Below are 20,002 nucleotides of genomic sequence, written 5' to 3' on the forward strand. Positions count from 1 at the left end.
CCATGAAAATGCATTGAATACGATTAAACATTTTTTTACACTAAAACAGTAGTACATATTTAACCAAGATGAAACAACACCTTATTACAGATGCAATGGGTTTTGACTGTATATGATGTCTGTCGGTATAGTAATAATGATTGTTCGGTTATGTTCAGTGTGCTTGTTTGTTTTCTGCATAGGTACTAGTGCGATTTAGTAAAGCTTTTAATATAAACTGTTTTCATTTCGTTTGGTGTTTATTCACAGTGGTGTAACATTTAATAGATTTGTTACTGAGTCTACACGAAGTAATTTGCCTTCAGCTCATTCGGTAGAGCGAAGAAGTAATAGTTCACCGCTAAGCAGAGGCATTTGGAAAGCTTGACTTCAGCTACGTACTGTTACATGATAAAGGTAATATGCAACATAACGAATTGGCAGCAAGATTAGTTATATATATAAGCTCATATATCATGTACATATTTGTTATTCATTTGTAGACTGTAATATGTAATTGCAGGCATGCCACATGGGTTCATATATGTAAAATAAGATTAAAATTTCAATATCATCAGGACTATATACAAACATTATCATGTCTAGCCAGTGAGTAGATATTTGTGTGTATCTTCTTCACATATGAATTAATAGAGTAGATATATGTATGATCTGTAAAAGCAGGTTCACATGTGCATATGGATATGGTTGGATCTATATGTATATAGGTAAAATGTAATAAGAGTGCCTGTAAGTTGTAATTATTTAAATGTATGGTAAATAGATGTAAGAGGGTAGGTGTATGTACACATGTGTATATCTATGTAGCCTAATCTTTGTAAATACTTGTAGGTATAAAATGAAAAAGTGTATGTGTCAATTAACTTTTACCAGATAACTGTCTAAAAGGTATTACACACATGTACACTATTGTCATGTACACGTAACAATGTATTTTATTATTCTTGTAATAAAAATCAATGGAGCTTAGTGTAATATATGCAATTGTTGTCAGAGCACCACACATGTTCTATCCCATGAGTAGGAATATGTGTGTTGCCAATACGCTATTTTTTCTCGCATCAAATTCATTTTATGTGTTTTTTGTGTCTCTGTCTCTTGTAGGTACTTCTTGTACCAATGTTGTTGGGTTTTTTTCTTTATATTTGTAGGTGTGTATATTTTTGTAACCATCTTGAAAGGTAGGAGTCTTAGTGTGAGTAATAATTTGTCCTTTTTGAGCCTTGGTCGTAGAAAGAACTAGAGTATTGTCCTTGAACTGTCGAGGTTTGGGTGATATCAATAAGCGTAAGGACGTATTTTCATACCTGAGAACAAAAAAATATTATATCTACTGTATTCAAGATACACATTTCACAGAAAAAAAACCAGAAAAATTGATTAGGGCAGAATGGGGATTTCACTGTTATTTTAATTCTTACAAGTATAATTCTAGAGGGGTATCCATATTACTTAATAATAACTTTGATGTGAAAGTAACAATAGAGAAAAAGTGTTTTTCAGGAAATTTTCTTGCATTAGATTTAGAGGTAGAAGGCAAAAAGATAACGCTGATTACATTATATGGTCCAAATATTGATACCCCAGTTTTTTATGATAAAAAAGCAGAAACAATAAATGAATTTAATAAGGAGTGTTTTCGCATATGTGGAGATTTTAATTTAGTACTTAATCCAAGAAAAGACTATGATGAAAACTACAGACAAATAAATAAACCTTAATCTAGAGATAAACTTCAGGAACTTACTGAGGAATTTAACATGGTAGATATTTATAGGGAACAACACCCAGAAATTAAAAGATATACTTGGAGAAAAAGCAACCCTTGTAAACAAGCACGTCTAGATTTTTTCCTTATATCAGAAATTATTATCCAGTTTATATGAATCCACTATTGAGCCAGGATATAGATCAGATCATTCGTTACCAACTATTTCTCTAAAATTTAATGATTTCAAAAAAGGAAAGGGCCTTTGGAAGTTCAATAACTCTTTACTACAGGAATTTGAATACTTAGATCTTGTCAAAAAGTCTATAGAGGAAATTAAAGTGAAATATACTATTTCAGTGTACCAAATTGATAGCATTAATCTCATTCCTGATACAGATATCCAATTTATAATTAATGAACAGCTGTTTTTAGAGACACTTTTGATGGATATAAGGTGCAAAACAAAATCATACCCTTCATACAGGAAAAAAAAAAAAACATTCGAGAAATACTCTTAAAGATGAGATAAAGAATATTGAAGATTCAGAAAGAATAGATTGGGAAACGTTGGAAAGGAAGAAAAGAGAACTAGAAAGTATTCGACTCCATAAACTAAAAGGAAGCATAATCAGGTCTAAAGCAAAATGGATAGAAGAAGGAGAAAAACCAACTAATTCTTTTTTTAATTTAGAAAACAGAAATTTTACATCCAAAATTATACCAAGAATAGTAAAAGAAAGTGGCACTTTAATTTCTGATCAAGTAGACATTTTGAACGAAATCATTTTTTATGAAAAATAATAATGATGATACTATAGAGGATGTTAACTTAGACAATCTATTTGAAAATATTGATATTCCAAAGTTAAATTTTACAGAATCTGAAAACTTGGAAGGTCCTATCTCTATAACTGAGGCATCAAAAACTCTTTAAAATATGAAAAATGATAAAAGTCCTAGCTCAGTTGGATTCACAGTCGAATTTTTTTAAGTGCTTTTGGAAACAGTTAGGTATTTTTGTAGTAAGATCTATTAACAATAGTTATGAAAATGGTGAATTATCTGTAACTCAAAAACAGGGCATAATTACTTGTTAACCAAAGGGAGATAAGCCACGTCAATTCCTAAAAAACTGGAGACCTATTTCTCTTTTAGATATAGTATATAAAATAGCTTCTGGAACAATAGCAGGTAGAATAAAAACAGTCTTAGATAAACTTATTAATACAGATCAAACAGGTTTTATTTCTGGGCGATACATTGGGGAAAACACCAGGTTAATCTATGATATAATGTAATTTACAGAGGAAAATAATATACCAGCGATGTTACTCATGATAGATTTTGAAAAAGCTTTTGATTCTGTATCCTGGAAATTTATTGATGAAGTATTGGATTTCTTTAATTTTGGACATAGTATCAAAAAATGGGTAAAAACTTCTCAAAAAAATCTAATTCGGCAATTAATCAGGGGGGGAATCTGTCAAAATTCTTTGATATAAAAAGGGGTTGCCTACAAGGTGATCCGATATCCCCTTATATTTTTATCCTCTGTTCGGAAATTTTGGCAATCAAAATAAGAAATAACAAGAATATCAAAGGCTTAAAAGTACTTGAAGCTGAACAACCTATTTTACTTTCACAATATGCAGACGACACATCTTTAATTCTGGACGGATCAGAAACATCACTTAGAGAATCTATAAAAGAATTAAAATACTTTGGAAAATTATCCGGATTAAAAATGAATTAGTTTGGATAGGGAGTAAAAAATATAGTGATGAGGTTATGGCTAATGAATGGAATTTACAGTGGGGGCATACAAGGTTTACACTTCTGGGCATTGATTTTCATGTTGATCTACATCGTATTCCAAAAATAAATTTTGATAAAAAACTAGTAAAACTTGAAGCTTTGATGAAGACTTGGAGTAGGGGAATTCTTACACCAATAGGGAGAATAAATATAATAAAGTCTATCCTAATTTCTCAATGTAATCACTTATTTATCGCTTTACCAAATCCTGATAGTACATTTGTCAAAAAGATAAATACAGAAATATATAACTTCCTCTGGAATAGTAAGATTGATAAAATTAAAAGAGATGTAATTATTAAAAACTTTTCTGATGGTGGTCTCGAAATGATTCATATTAAATCATTTATAGACTCATTAAAACTAACTTGGATTAGAAGATTACTCTCAACAACAGGAACATGGCAAATTATTTTTAATTCAACTATTGATAACAACCTTCTTGTAAACTGTGGATCAGACTATATTTCCTTTTGTCATAATAACTGTAAAAATCTTTTCTGGAAAGATGTCTTTCTTGCATGGAAAAATCTTACTATTCTTGAGGAAAAATTTACAGATTCAAAACAGATCTCTGACATGCCTATATGGTTAAACGAAAAAATCAAAATAGATAATAATAGTGTTTTTTATAAGGATTGGTATAGGAAGGGAGTTGTAGTAGTTATTGACTTAAAAAGGTAACAACAACTTCTTCAGTTTTTTGAATTAAGAGAAATATATGGTGTTAGAGCAAATTTCTTACAATATCACGGCATTGTTACAGCTATAAAAGAGCTTTGCATTTGGTGTAACTTGACCCATCCAAAAATAGACTATCCTTTTATTCCAAGAAAATTACAAATATTTGCTAAAAAGCAGAAAGGTACAAAAGATTTTTATAATGTGCTTAGTAAAAATGATATAATTGCAAGTGGAACAAAAAAATGGGATGAACAATTTGAATTTGATGAAGGTGATTGGAAAATGATTTTTAAACTCCCTTTTTCTGTAGCAAAAAGTACAAAATTGCAATGGTTCCAATTTAGGGTTAATCACCATATTCTAACAACGAATTCGTATTTATTTAAAGTTGGGTTAGTAGACAGCCCTTATTGTAACATTTGTAAAACAGAAATTGAAACGATAGAGCATACGCTATGGAACTGTGAAAAAGTTCAAATTTTACTTGTTAACTTAGAAAATTTGTTGAATTCACTGTTCATTCCATTTGAATTTAATAAGAAATCTTTTCTTTTTGGTACATATCGTCAGAATGGAATAAACAGAAAAGTGGATAATATGATCATCTTTACAATAAAACAATATATCTGCAAATCAAGGTGCCTCAAGAACGAACTCTGCATTATTGCCCTGAAAAATACACTGAAAGATACATATACACCTCAAAAATACATTGCTAGAAGTCAGGAAGAAAGCTACTTAGACCAGTTTCAAAGAGAATGGGCCAAATGGCAAAACTTTTTTTGAAACACCCAAACTTGAAATTACGACTGATTTACCATAAGTAACTTATCAATTTATAAATATAATTGTTATATTGAGTAAATGTAAATATTGATTACGCTCACACTGACAGCTAGCTAAGAAATTCAAAATGTAATACAAATTTTCAACAATCCTACCTTTCCTTTCTGATAATTGTATTGATGTTTGTATGATAATGAATGAGTGTGTCTTTATATATATGTTTGTGTTATGTCATGTTATGTATATATATTGTTACTGTATTGTATATACTAATGTAAAAATTTGAAAAATAAAAATAAAAAAAAAATTTTTTTTTTTTAGTTATATTGGATATATATATTTCGCAGTTGAGTCGATGTTCAAGAGCTTGGTTCGAATATCATGACTTCTGAGATAGATGTTGGAATCTGACGGACAGACTAACAACACATGAGTGCAGCTTAATGAAGACTATTGACAAGTGTAATGGCTGCCATCAGGGTCTCGCAGGGACATAGGCTATTTCTTTGTGAGGCATGAAGGACGATTTTATTGATTATGTTAATTATTTGCCTTGTTGTTTCGAACTACCCTACTTCGGTATGCGAGGACATGACATTACTTGGGTTTGATCAAGATGTCGCCGATAAAGCAGAAGACGCTTTCCTTTCCGGAACACCTGGTTCTTTTTCTGTGGTCCCCATGTAAAAATAACTCTTTCAGTGAAGTGAAGCCCTTCGATAAACAATGACAGTTGAGTATTAAAAGGAAACTAGTTGCAGCAATGAAATCTATGTACAGGCAAGTACATGTTTCCATAGATAGTACACTAGTCTCACCAAAGGAAATTTCATGTAACCGATCCGATTAAACATTCATGTTAACGACTTCAAAAATAATTTTAAAAATTTGGACAGATGATTTAGTTGTTTTGGTCAAGTCCACCAGCGACTAATAGAATAAAGGATATCTTATCGAATTATTTAACTATTCCCAAATCTGGAACCAATTTGATAATTTGAATGAGAAAAAAATAAAACGAAAATAGCTAACTTCGACAAAATAGCAGAATACGTTAAACCAATGTCAGGCTTTTATATATTGAGATTATCGAGGTAGAGGATACGTTTAAAAGTATTTTATATACATATGAAAAGTATTGTATGTGAAACAGCTGAAGTCTGTGGTTCAGGTACAACTTGATTTTCTATCAAAACAGAATACTAAATTTTAAATAGAAAACATGATCTTGGAAGATTTCCTACTGTACATTGATAAAAATCTGGTTTGGAACAATTCATGTACTTATGACTATGAAAAACTGCATATAAACTTACACAAGCGTGTAAATGATTTAATTACATCGAATATGTTGATTTTGTGCTTGGTGGTTTTCGTTTCGGATATATTTTGATATATAAAAACAGTGTAAATTGTTATCACGCTTTATCTTTAATTAAACCACCAATACTTATTTATGTAAAGAATTAGTCTAAACAATGAAAAATGTTATAATCTGTCACCCTTATAAACACTTAGTTTATCATATCATGATGCACCATATATGACCAAGTAGTATAATAAAAAAATGTGCATTTAAAACATTGAGTTTACCAGGTCATACATACAACAAGGTACCTGGGGACAGGACGGCATATGAAATAATAACTGATCTGAAGGTAAATGTAAAATCAAACACTCTAATAACTTTTTTGAAAACAAGCGACGCGTTTCAGACTGTTCCATGTAAAACAATATGAAAAATGTAAAAAAAATATATATATATTACTCTTATTGAAAAAATAAGCCATTTTGACAGTGCAACTTTTAAGTAAAATTAAATGAAAAATACATATAACCACACCATTAGTCATTAAAATATATTTTGTCCATTTTCCTATACACTATGCATAATAGTCCGTATATCATATTTTGCATATTTTAATTTTTCATAAATCATACAGATGAGTTTAGAAGCTTTTAACAAAGCAAAGGAAATTGAACTTGAACCCCTGTTACTGTCTATGATAATGTCGGTTGGCGCAGTGGAGTTGCTGGAGTGTGCATATTATTTTTTTCCGCAGTAATTCAACATATATGATGTTTATAAACAAAATCCAGAAACCGTTAATTGACAAGTGCCTCATATATGGTTGAGGATTAGGAAACAATACTATACCTGCAGATTTTACAGAGTAATGACTTTGTCGTGCCTTTTCTTCGGTTTAAAAGTGTTATTTTTAGATTTTGAAAATAAAATAAAATACATCTTGAATACTAAAAGTATATTTGCTGAATACAAATGTGACAAGACACAAGTTAAAAAAAACTTGAAATGAAAACTTTTCAATTTCACTCCATTGTTTGTAATGTATTAAATTAAAGATATATGAATACAGAAACAAATCGGAAAAACAACTGTAACAACACGTTGTTTGAATTCCATACCAGATAAAAATGTTTAGATGATTTTATATCCATATTTTAAGTTACATAAATCATGATTTTGGTAATCATGCTAAATAAGAACTAAATTATGGTTTTGTTAACAAGACAGTGTTCTTTTTTTTAATAAACGGTAATTACCTTTCTGCCATATATTTAGTGTTTTTGGAAAAATCAGATGATACAATAATTCAGTAACAATAATGATGGAGGTGTTAAGAAGACAGTTTAATGTTGTTTATAATTTTCTAGAATAGAACGTTTAAGCCAAACAAAAAAATATGGATGTTTTAAGTAACATAACTGAATAAAATTGGGTAGGTTGGTTTGGAATTATTTTATTATATCTAATTTTATTTTATTTTATTTATTTTGTATTATATGGGGGGATTGAGAGGTAAGGGTTGGGGCTAATTTAAGAAATTTCAAAAGTCACCAAGAAAACCTTATTCTTTAATATACAACTGTAATTATGACATCTTAAACTTCCTAGATTAAATCGCAAATCCGTTCTTTAAGTTAAACGATGATATAATGAATTGTTGTAGTATTGGAATTTAACATCAGATCTTGGAGATTAAAGTTTATTTGATAAAATTAAAAACTACTGTACGTGTGTTATACAGACACGCCCACCTCGCTTTTGATTGGCTGATACGTTTATATATATATATATGGAACAAGCAAGCCAAGTTAGAAGTTTGTGTACGACGATACGCGTTATTAAACTAGAAGACGCTGGACGTGATAGATGTTACCTTGCATTGAAAGTCAACACACCCAGAGGTGAGCTATGTAGCTATATATTTCCATTCAGCTCTTCTTGCATTCTTTTGGTGACTTCACCTATACATTCAGCGTAAGATTACAACAAGGTAACCTAATTTGCACAGTATGACTTTGGAGCTTCCTGGTCAACACAGATACACATGCTAATTTATATCCTCGTAATTACTTTGTATAAAATTTGCTAATACATTTGTATATGAATTCATGTTCTATTTACGTAGAGAAAGACGTTCATTTAGAAATTCTAATATCTTCCACATCGAACTGTTCTATTTTTAGCGAATGGAAATTCCTTTTTTCTCAAATTAATATTTTACGAATGCGTAATAAACTGCAATGTTATGACTGATCCCATTCCAGGAGGCGGCGATCTAAAATATATAAATATATATTATATCCGAACATGTTAATACGTATCGATCCAATTTTCAAGATATTCGACATTTTATAAATTTCTTTGAAACTTTTGGTCGTGACGTATTATCGCCAGTTCACTGCGGTAAGGTAAGCGTAAACATTACATTCCGAACTGCCTCTATTAAACATTAAATAACCATCTTCACCAGAACTTCTCATAAATGACTCCATGTAGTATATCCGTATTGAAAGAATTTCATTAAGGAATATCTTTCACACCAAATTGTTATTTTTGGTTTGTGCTGAAATGAAAAAATCTCTTTACGCATGCCCATCAAATTAGACTGTTATGACCGATCGCATTATGCATGCTTTATTTGACATCCGAATTCCGAACATGCTATAATCGTTTTTATCTCTTTTTATTCTTATACATATCGATCCAATTTTCAAGATATTCGTCATTTTATAAATCTCTTTTAAACGTTCGGTCGTTACATATTGAACTTTCTTCGCCGGTTATATAACCCCTTAGGACACATTTGAACTTATCAATTTCAAAAGTTGGAATAGTTCATTATGAAATTTAAGGGAGGTGAATGAGTTAACAATATTCACTACGACTTCATTCTTTCCAGACGTCATAATTTACAAAATACTCGAAATATCTTTTTGTTGACGGTACTATTCGATAGCTAAGTATTTGTGCCACTATTTGTATTAATACACTACTGTCGATCATTTTTGAAAACCACATAACCACATTAAAAAAATGTTTTTCTGCTATCCACTGTCGTTGACAATCATATTTCCTTATATATGCATATCCCTTATTCGGATTTCCACTATGTTAAGTTGTGTAATAAGTTAGTTTGTCATTTAATTCTTCTATTATTTTAGGTCATACCAGATTTAATATTTAATGTAAAATCATTCTTTCTAACTGCAGAATGTCGTTATGTTTTGAAAATGTGTTTTGATGTGATCCTTTCAGATACAGATTTCTCTTATTTACCATTAGAATTATTCGATCTATCAAAGAATTTCGTTGTCATTTAACTCCATAATATTTCGAGGGTCATACAAAGTATTTTTTGTCATTTTTCTCTATAATATTTGGGGGTCACATCTAACATTATTTTACAGTAATTTTGGTCATTTAAGTCAAAAATATTTGGGGTCACATCTAACAAAGTATTTCTTTGTCATTGACCCACATAATATTCGTAAATCACATCTAACAGAGCATGTTTTTGCTATTGCCCACACAATATTCGGACGTTACATTTTACAAAGTATTTCTTTGTCATTTACCCACACAATATTCGTAAATCACATCTAACAGAGTATGTTTTTGCTATTGCCCACACAATATTCGGACGTTACATTTTACAAAGTATTTCTTTGTCATTTACTCACACAATATTCGTCAGTGACATCGAACATGTTTTACAGTATTTTTGGTAATTTGAGTCAACAATATTTGGGATTAGATCTAACAAAGTTTTTTTGTCATGTACCGGGGGCGTAGAGTGTGCTTACACGTAAATAATCTATGTTTGCCATATGTCTAAACAGTAACCACTATACAAAAACAAAACCAAATGATATCATCTCATTAGGACAATATCATAATTGTATTTATCTATCAATAGAATACTAATAATACAATGGTATTCTTTCCAGAATATCTAAGATGCCATGTTCGTCCATTACTCTCAATCCGGTATTTCCGGTGATATGTTGTGGCCCGTTAAATTTAAAACATCAATTTACTAAATGATTTTTACTCGCGAACAGAATATCAGGTCTATCATTTCCCGAAGTTTTACATCATATTAAAACGCAAAATATCTTAAATGAAGTCAAACGAAGCGGAGATGTCTCCTTCGAAACGTGGTTTTGAAAACCACACGTGCGGTGGGTAGGTATATCATTGGTTTGCATTCTGTATCTTAGCGCACGCTTTTTATAAACTGGTCTGGAAAGAGTCGTGTGTGTTTATATATCAGGACTATAACTAAAATACAGAAATACATTTTTGTGATACATGTTAACAAGTGAAAATTAGGATATTTACGTTTACATTACACGAATGTTTATCGATATTAAGCGACGAATATACAATCCTTCGTGAACACTTTTAACCAGTAGCCTTATTTTTTTTTTGTATGACCGTCTACGAACGAGGTTTCTTCAAATTTCGGTAAAATTCATGTAACAAGAAAAGAAAAAAACTGCTATGAGCCAGACAGAGATTCGAAATTGGAACCTCCAAACTCTAGACGAACGCTCTAACAATTAAGCTACTTGGTCGCCGTCGATCGACTTAGTCCAATTCAACTACATGTACATGATAAATAAATCATAGCTGTGATTTAAAATGATCTACGATGTGTAGAATGGATGCACACCAACACATGAATAAATGAAATCACGGGATTCACTGCTCATCGAACCTGGTACAGAGTCCGGGAACTTTTTCATATTTGTATATGGCATACGTTCTGATTCTCTCCACACACAAAAAAGTTATATTGATAAAATCGAGTACTCCGGACTGTATCAATAAACGTGTAACTAGGAGTCAAAGGAGTAAAAGGTGACAGTTTAATAATATTTGGTTCGTTTCCATTTAAGGAACAATAATGCATTAAATAAATGTTGTTGTTGTTTTTTTCCAAATCGACACACTAAAAAGAGAATCTACTGAAACTTAACGGGTTTCTTTTTTTATAAAGATAGCCGATATTTCTGAAAAAATATTACCTACTTACCAACAAAAAAATTAAAACAACGCAAGGACGGCTGATTTCGTACACATTTAGCTGTACTGACGGTAAGTTAGACTATCATATAGCCAGTTTAATTTGTGGAAAACTCTGCCTAGCTGAAACAAAACAACTGGATGGGACATAAGTTATGTGATTTACTTAGTTAAAGGTCACTGGTCACTTAAATTATATATTCTAATAACCGGATAACAATTTTCATATTTCAATTATCTTTAAAATAATTTCCGCTCGGGCTTACACATGTCTATGGTCCTATTTACGCGCCTGTTTATCTCCACAATATGTACCCAAGTAATTCGGGCGTCGTATCTACCACTCCTTGTCATTTACACCCCTAATATGTTCGGCCGTCATAGCTACATGAGGCGGTTACATCTTGTATAATACTGCTTTATCATTTATTCCTTATATATTCGATAGTTAAATCTAAGTATCCCTTTGACAGTTAACACAGTTTTAATTCGGGAGGAGTTTTTACCATAAGATTTCTTTGCCATTTTACCAGGTTTTAAATTCGGGCGTCACATCTGCATTTTGCATTTTTATACGATATTCACGAGTAACATCTAACAAAGAATTGACTTGTCATTTTCTTCAACTATATGTTTGCTGGGTCTTAACTAACCTATCTATATGTGTCATTTACCTCTTTGCCATTCTTCTCTGTCATATATTTCACCATGTTCGGGCGTCACCTCTGCAATATTTACCCCTACGATATTCGGGCGTCACATATAATACACTATTTCTTCGTTAATGACTTCCCACTTTATATGAGCGCCGAATCTACAAAGTATTCGTTTGTTTCTCAAGTTATATTCGGGCGTTAAATTTACCGTTGCATTTCTGTGTTATATACCCAACTACAATTCCTTTTCTTGTTTACCCAAAAGATATTATGAAGTCAGATTTTACATTGAATTTTGTTGTCATTTACCCCAACTTTTTTTTGGATGTAATCATAGTTCATCGTATTTTTTGTCATTCGCTCCCATCATATTCAATAGAGAAATCTAATAGTAATTTTGTGTCATATGAACCCACTCATTCGGGCGTCGTGTGTTATATGAACCCACTCATTCGGGCGTCATGTGTCATATGAACCCACTCATTCGGGCGTCATGTGTCATATGAACCCACTCATTCGGGCGTCATGTGTCATATGAACCCACTCATTCGGGCGTCATGTGTCATATGAACCCACTCATTCGGGCGTCATGTGTCATATGAACCCACTCATTCGGGCGTCATGTGTCATATGAACCCACTCATTCGGGCGTCATGTGTCATATGAACCCACTCATTCGGGCGTCATGTGTCATATGAACCCACTCATTCGGGCGTCATGTGTCATATGAACCCACTCATTCGGGCGTCATGTGTCATATGAACCCACTCATTCGGGCGTCATGTGTCATATGAACCCACTCATTCGGGCGTCATGTGTCATATGAACCCACTCATTCGGGCGTCATGTGTCATATCCTACACAGTATTTCTTTGTGCCATGTGCTTTTTACTGCAATGATATTCCGGCGTTGCCGGGTTGTTTTTTTTTTATCTTTTAACATATTATATTCAGAGGGGAGTGGGATTTCTCTATTATTATTTCCACTTGTTACGGGTGAACCATACCCAATAATATTTCCTAAATATTTTCAACTTTCTTCGGCTGTCATCTCTCCAATAGTATTTCCTAACTATTGTTCGTTTTATTCGGGTGTCAACTCTGCAACAGTATTTATTTAATATTAATTCCTCTTTATGAGGGCGTCACATCTGCATAGGCATTTTTTAAGATATTCAGCAGTTTCATCTAGCAAAGAATTTACTTGTTAATCCCTCCAACTGTAGTTTTGGGGTCTTATCTAACATATGTTTATGTGTCATTTACCTCCTTGCCATTCTTGCGTCGCGTCTAACACAGTATTCCTCTGTCGTTTATCCCGCCATGTTCGGGCGTCACCATTTTTCCGTTTTATTCGGGCGTCACATACGCGATGCATACTTTATTATTACTTCCACTTTAAAAGGCCGTCACATCGCCATAAGAATTAAATTATTATTTTCCACTTTACTGGAGCGTAGGATCTCCAATAGTATTTATTATTATTATTCTTTTCCACTAAATCGAGTGTGACATCTCCAATAGTATTCTTTTCATTATTTCCCACTTCATTCGAGCGTCACATCTCCAAAAGCAGCTCTTTCTTATTTTCCGCTTTAATCGAGTTTGACATCGCCATTAGTATTTCTGTATTATTTTTCACTTCATGCGGGCGTCAAATCTCCAGTAGCATTTCCTTATCATCTACAGCATTTAATCTGGTTGTCGCATTTACAATTAAATACTATACTGCCATTTCCCTGACCATTTTCGCTCGTATCATTTAATCACCATTTTGTTTCTTTCATTATGAAGTGACATATACATGATTCTGGTGCCGTTTTCATTTTTTTACAAAAGTATCGTTCGTCAGTTATCACAAGTTACTATATTCTGTTTAGATAATTCATAATTCATGGGCGGATTGGTCGAGTGGTTAACACTCCGGCCTTCCAAGCAGGCGGCCGGGGTTCGATCTCCGAAGACGCCATAGGACTAGTAGTTAGCGCCTGATAAGGCAGCTCCTGCGAATTCCTCAATATTGTATTGATTAATATATATATGCTAATTGTATTGACTGTATAAAATTGTATATCTATGTACTGTAAAGCGCTTTAGGGTGGCTTATATTAGCTAGATAGGGCGCTATATCAAATGTTGTATATTATTATTATCATTGTTATTATTACGATTTATTATGTTTTTTTGACGTCATCATTTTCTTCACATAAAACCGACACATACTCGGTTGTCTTCAGGATGTAACAAAAGTGTATTTCAACAATATTAAGTTTTGAAATACTTCAGGGATTTTTTATGGGTCTTTTATTTTCACGAATCACTCTTAACAAAAAGTGCTTTTAAGAAAACACATATTTAAACATAAGATCGATGCAGGCAAAATGTAATTAACGTTTGTTATGATATCTGACGGTGCACAACGACCTTGCTTGATGTTTACGGCCAATGGACAATATTAAAGGTGGTGTCATTTCACAGACATATTGACATGTATCAAAATATTTTCCTGATATTTAAAATAATAAATACAGATTCAAAGAGCTTTACTGCACTCTAATAAAAATAACAAATGTTCCCTATTCTGTAGGAGGCAAAACCTTATCCTCCTCGCATGATACAGCAGGTTATTGTAATATTGCTAGCTCGCACAGGACGGTGGAATCGTGTATTTGATACGTTCATTAGATGTGGAATGATAAAGAAAGGTAAATGCCCGCCATCATGATCTTATGGGGAAATGTTCTATTTCTTTTATGTGAAATGACACTCGATGCTTTTACTATACTCATTTGTGTACATTATTGTTTCGTTGTCATTACCTCAGTGGTAGCTTTGAGGACGCAACATTACTTGAATATGATCTAGATACTAACATGATCGTTGTCGTCGGTGAAGCAGAAAACACTTACCATTCCTTGAACACATTGTCTTACTCACCATAATATCCTAGTTCATATTTTTTTTTAGTTTTAAAGATCTTCAGTTACAATTACGAACTTTGTGTTCATTTCCGTTCTTTTATCTAGCTTATTAGTCGGTAGAGTTATCATTATAACGTATTATCTATTACTTTTGTTTCAGATGACCGACGTATTCCTTGTAAAGTGTGGGAGGTTTGTGATAAACGCCTTCCTCTATTACTGTTGGAATGGAGCAAGGATACCATGTGACGGTGATATCTGTAAGATAGCTGAACAGGAAGACCGGCGAATACAGTGCAAGCTGTATTGTGAAAAGGGTAAGCACTATCATCAAAAACTAGTAAGTGTATGGTTGTTCTGCACACGATTTTTTCAATCATTCGCAAAATGGGTGCTTTTAGATATGTGACTTGCTGAAATATGTTTGAAAAAGCATTTTTGAGATTTGAATTCAGCAGCTCAATCTATTCCCCGAGATAATACAAAAATACAAACCTAGAATATTTACGTGTTTCCCGTTTTGATACTTTTTATACTAAATGAGTGAGGCAGAATCATTCAATATATTCACAAAAGCACCACCACGGCTAAAATATTGCAATTTCTGCAACAAAAGACATTGTAACAAACAGCGAAATGACTTCAGGCCGTTAAGATATATGTTTACACTTGTAGGCAGTAAGTTAGTTCACAATGTCCTACTCTTCTAGGTCGTCCCGATAAAGGACAATGCTGAACACGCACTTTTCAAATTTTAATAAGGATAATAAATAATATAAATGTAATATAATATATTGATTATGTCTCTCCATCGATAAATAATACTTTTGTTTAATAAATAAGTCTCAATATGTCGCTGGTAAACGTGTTAAAGGAACATCTCCCAGTTGCGAAACCTAAATTGGAGTTGTGGGAGAAAGACAATAGGAGAAAGACAACAGGAGAAAGACAACATATTATAGTAATGTGTTTACTGAATATCTGGACACCGATTAAAATATCTGTAAAACTAACATCTAGACAGGACAGCGAGGATGATTGTTTATAGGATAGCTCTGTGTTAACATGAAATAATAGATGTATGAAAATGTAGACACTTATAGACAAATCGCAAGGATAACGTCCTGTGTATAATAGTTTCGTTTTACTTATTTAATATTTAATTATCTTACGAACACACAGCATTCATCTGAGGCATGGTACACCATGATTATGCCTATTATATACCTAGTATATACTAGTGTTTATTTTATTGCATGACAATGACGTGTTTTGTATTATACTACCTATCAAACCGTTGTTAAGAATAATTATTTTTACAATTTAGGCACTTTAATGTTGTAATATCTTTTTTCCTGAATTTCAGTTGCAGATAAACTTGCGCAGCTAACAAAGGAGGGTAAGTTAAGCTGTTTGTTTCTGCACGAAACGACATTTCTCTAAATATACATAGACAATAATTAAGGTCTTATCAGCGCAATTTTTTATATTGGTAATTAACCTAATTACAGCATTGGGGTCGAAAAATTGAATATCAGCATGAACGTGTTTTTTCTGAAAAAATCACTGTTTTTGCATCATTATACTTTATGATGAGGCAAACACTCGTGCAAATATTAATTTTATATATTTCAGTACTAGCTAATAAAGCACTAGAGACGGAACTGGCTACACAGGAACAGAAAACTCTGGTCTACCAAGTGTTATTCATCTCCCTTGCTATTCTGGTTCTCTTGGCTCTCTCCGGAGTATTGTTTTGGATATGCCGTAAAATACGTCGAAGTAGAAGAAAGCCAGAATCTGATAACACAGCAGAACCTAGGTATGTAGGGCTTAGCTAATGTCCTCGTTTTCCTATCGTCTTTTTTCAGCTTAAGTTTGATTTTTTCAATTAATAAAAAAAAAAACATATGTATCTTTGAATATTTTACTTCTATAAAATGAATTATTTTATCTTTTATGAGGACCTCCTTGATATAATACAACATACAATTCCTTTTTAATTCATATTAAGTAAGCTGTGTAATTCAGATTGTATGTATATAATGTTTTCGTATGTTTTTAGTCCAACTATTGACCCTAACCCTGATCAGCCCGCAGTCCCCACAGCTCCCTTTCAAACAGATGACCAATCGGACGCAAGTGGATTCAGTCAGGGAGACAGTGCAATAGAAACTGACGTCATGTTACTACTGGAACCCACAGGTATTCTAGAAATTACTTAGCAAATTACAACTACTGACAAAGAAGCCACATTTCTTGGTTGTTCGATTTCTATTATCTTAACATAAGTAAATACTTAGAAGTTAACGATTTGGCATCAATACATCTGAATCATTTAATCTGAAATATTTGTGTTATTTAAACTTCATGTATTATCCATGACATTATAGAAAAATCTGAACAAATAAAAAATAAAAATACTACCTGCGCAATAACAACTATTTTGTTAGATATATATTTCTGTTGGACTTCCTCAGCTGTGTATTATTGTATAACATTGCTAATACAGGTCTATATCGCTAATATTCATACCACAATGCATTCATTTTTTTCATTTTTTTTTTCAGGCCCTTGTACCAGTGTGGTACCGCCTGACTGCAGTATTGAGAGAGAAGGAAAGAACGAACTGGTTCCCTCACCGCTATCACCAGTTGTAGATGTATGATTAAATAATAAATAGGAAATATTTAAAGGAAGTAATAACGTTGGCCTAGCTTTACGTGTAAATGGGTATTGAAGGTAGAAAAGAGAAATACATGCTTTAAGCCTCCTGCATTCTGAATATGTCACCACCATGTTGGGATACCGTTATCAAACGCCGTTAATTAATGAAGTGTTACTATAGCAAAAACAGTAAGGTCGCGTTATCGATTTCGAACATTTGCAAAAAAGAAGGAGAAGTATTTTGACATGACATTTTTTCCTGAACTATGAACTATAGAAAAGTGTGACTAAGTATAGTAAAACACAATAATTCCATGTAGGCAGACAATATCAAACCCACATATTTCAAAGCTATTAATATCAGTAAAAAATGTCGTGTCTTTTTTTCGTAAAATTTTCTTTTCTAAATATGCCATATTCAATGAGCAAATAGAGCATATACCATTGACATTCTTGTTACAAGCAAATATATATATATATATACATTTATGACAAAATTATCTAGTCTGATATTGATAACAATCGTCTGAAACCGGTATGTTGATAGGCGTGGGTTTGACTTCCGGTGATTGCGACATTTTTTGTTGGATTTTTTCTAACTTTGTACATACAAACGTGATCATACTTACACAAAGAACTTCTAGAGTTAAATATAATCGCAATAGTCTTAGAGGTTATAAGTTTTTAAGTTGCCTTGGAAAAATGTGTATGCATTTTTGAATATTAGGTTAGCCAGAATCTTGCTCAGCCTGGTTTTCATCCAGGACTACGAACATTTGGTGATATTTTCATTCTACATGATACAGTATGTAAGTGAAATAAACAGTTGTACGCTGCTTTGTAGACATAAGGCAGGCGTTTAACAATGAAGGATGCACTCGTTTATGTCATAAAGGGTTGAAATTGGGAGGTAGGTTTAAGCGTCAATACGGTATAACATTTATCTATAATCATGTAATGTCACTTGTGAAAATTGAAGGTGGCTTATCAGATTGTTGTTAATGATTTCGGATTGATGCAGTGTGAAATGCTTTCTTTGATGCTTCTTTCCATCTATGTAAAAATACTTCAAATCTGTTGTAACTACAATGACCAAATAACCAAATATAATTTTGATATTTTTTTTTGATGACGTCAACTTTTCTATGTTGATCAACTGACAAATATCTAAGTATGCACTTTAAGTGTAATAATCATTTTAATATAATTCAGGAGCCATCATCTTATAAGGATCGTAATACCGTATTATTAAGGTGTTCAAAATGAAGTCTAAAAGTTAAGACCATGTTGCATTTGTTTGATACATATCTTTATACATGTAGTATATTTGGTAACGCTTGTGAAGTGTGGACTCGACATTGTTCATCTTTGTTTATGTAAGAGGTTGCTGAAAGTTAAACTTCCACACGTAATGCTGTGGCTTACTGGAAATGTAGAAATATCTATAACAATTAAATAAAGAAAATACAAAATTATTTAGTATTCAAGATTGGGCGTGTGCTTTGTTCTACTGGGTCCATCATCTAACATATTATTTTGCTTTGGGTTTTTGTAATGAATGGATGAGCCAATTATTGTCAAATGTAAAATCAGGTTTACCATGTATGCATCTGTAGGTCAAACAATTTTTTTTATACGATCAATATTAGTTTAGAGGCATTATAGAAAATTCTCCTTTTTTATTTGTCATTCGTGCAACTGCATACGATTATCTTACGTGAATAAGACGTCACTTATTTTTGAAGCATATAAGAAACAAATGTAACTCATTCTCCACTTTGTAATGTTTACTGTTTGTATATTGTATAAGTCCAGTATTGCCTTTAATGATGATTATATCGCTCATCGTGCATTTTATCAAAGCGATCATCTTTCTCATTATTTCCTGCCGTAGTAACACACATATGGTTATAGGTTACTTTAATGCCATGAACATATGTATGTTTATTGTGTAATTTTAGCGCTGAAACGTCTTTAAACGCGTTTTGATTAACCCATGTTCAGATTCCAGCTTTATCTTGGTTCCTGTATACATTTACTCCAGTATTCTGCCACAATGTAGTAATACTGATATATGATAACCATACATCATTATGCTTCATTATCATTATCACCACATATCTGCACTTCATAATGTCTCACCATTGCAGTATTACTATTAAAGTTTGCCTATGAATAAACAAAATAATATTAAAATATATTTCGTTTTGCTTCTATTTATCTATTTATATATTTTATGTTTTTGTTCCTTTTGATAATAAAATCTATTCGTTTATATATATAATTTCTGTTTTATTGCAGTCCAAATTTGTCATAAATATTGAAGACAATTCGGCATACAATGGTATTCATCTTCAATTTCATTTATTTCCACTAACAAATTATTGAGACAATTTAAAATAACAACTCTTAGCAACATGAAGAT

The 20,002-nt window shown here is 32.2% G+C and overlaps 1 protein-coding gene across 2 annotated transcripts; it reads left to right on the plus strand.

The window, feature by feature from the left end:
* The first annotated feature begins 8,107 nt into the window (after positions 1-8,107).
* LOC110443914 lies at positions 8,108-19,768 on the plus strand. 2 transcript variants are annotated; one of them, XM_021488375.1, is made up of 7 exons: positions 8,108-8,206; positions 14,577-14,694; positions 15,071-15,227; positions 16,277-16,309; positions 16,546-16,732; positions 16,976-17,115; positions 17,481-19,768. In XM_021488375.1, exons 3-7 carry the CDS (start codon positions 15,071-15,073, stop codon positions 17,576-17,578), a joined length of 615 nt encoding a protein of 204 aa, XP_021344050.1. In that variant the 5' UTR covers positions 8,108-8,206; positions 14,577-14,694; the 3' UTR covers positions 17,579-19,768. The 2 variants fall into 2 exon arrangements, with proteins under 2 accessions (XP_021344050.1, XP_021344049.1); XM_021488374.1 differs by lacking the exon at positions 14,577-14,694.
* The last annotated feature ends 234 nt before the right edge of the window (positions 19,769-20,002 follow it).

The sequence above is a fragment of the Mizuhopecten yessoensis genome, unplaced genomic scaffold, assembly GCF_002113885.1.
Source record: "Mizuhopecten yessoensis strain PY_sf001 unplaced genomic scaffold, ASM211388v2 scaffold716361, whole genome shotgun sequence".
Lineage (NCBI taxonomy): Eukaryota > Metazoa > Mollusca > Bivalvia > Pectinida > Pectinidae > Mizuhopecten > Mizuhopecten yessoensis.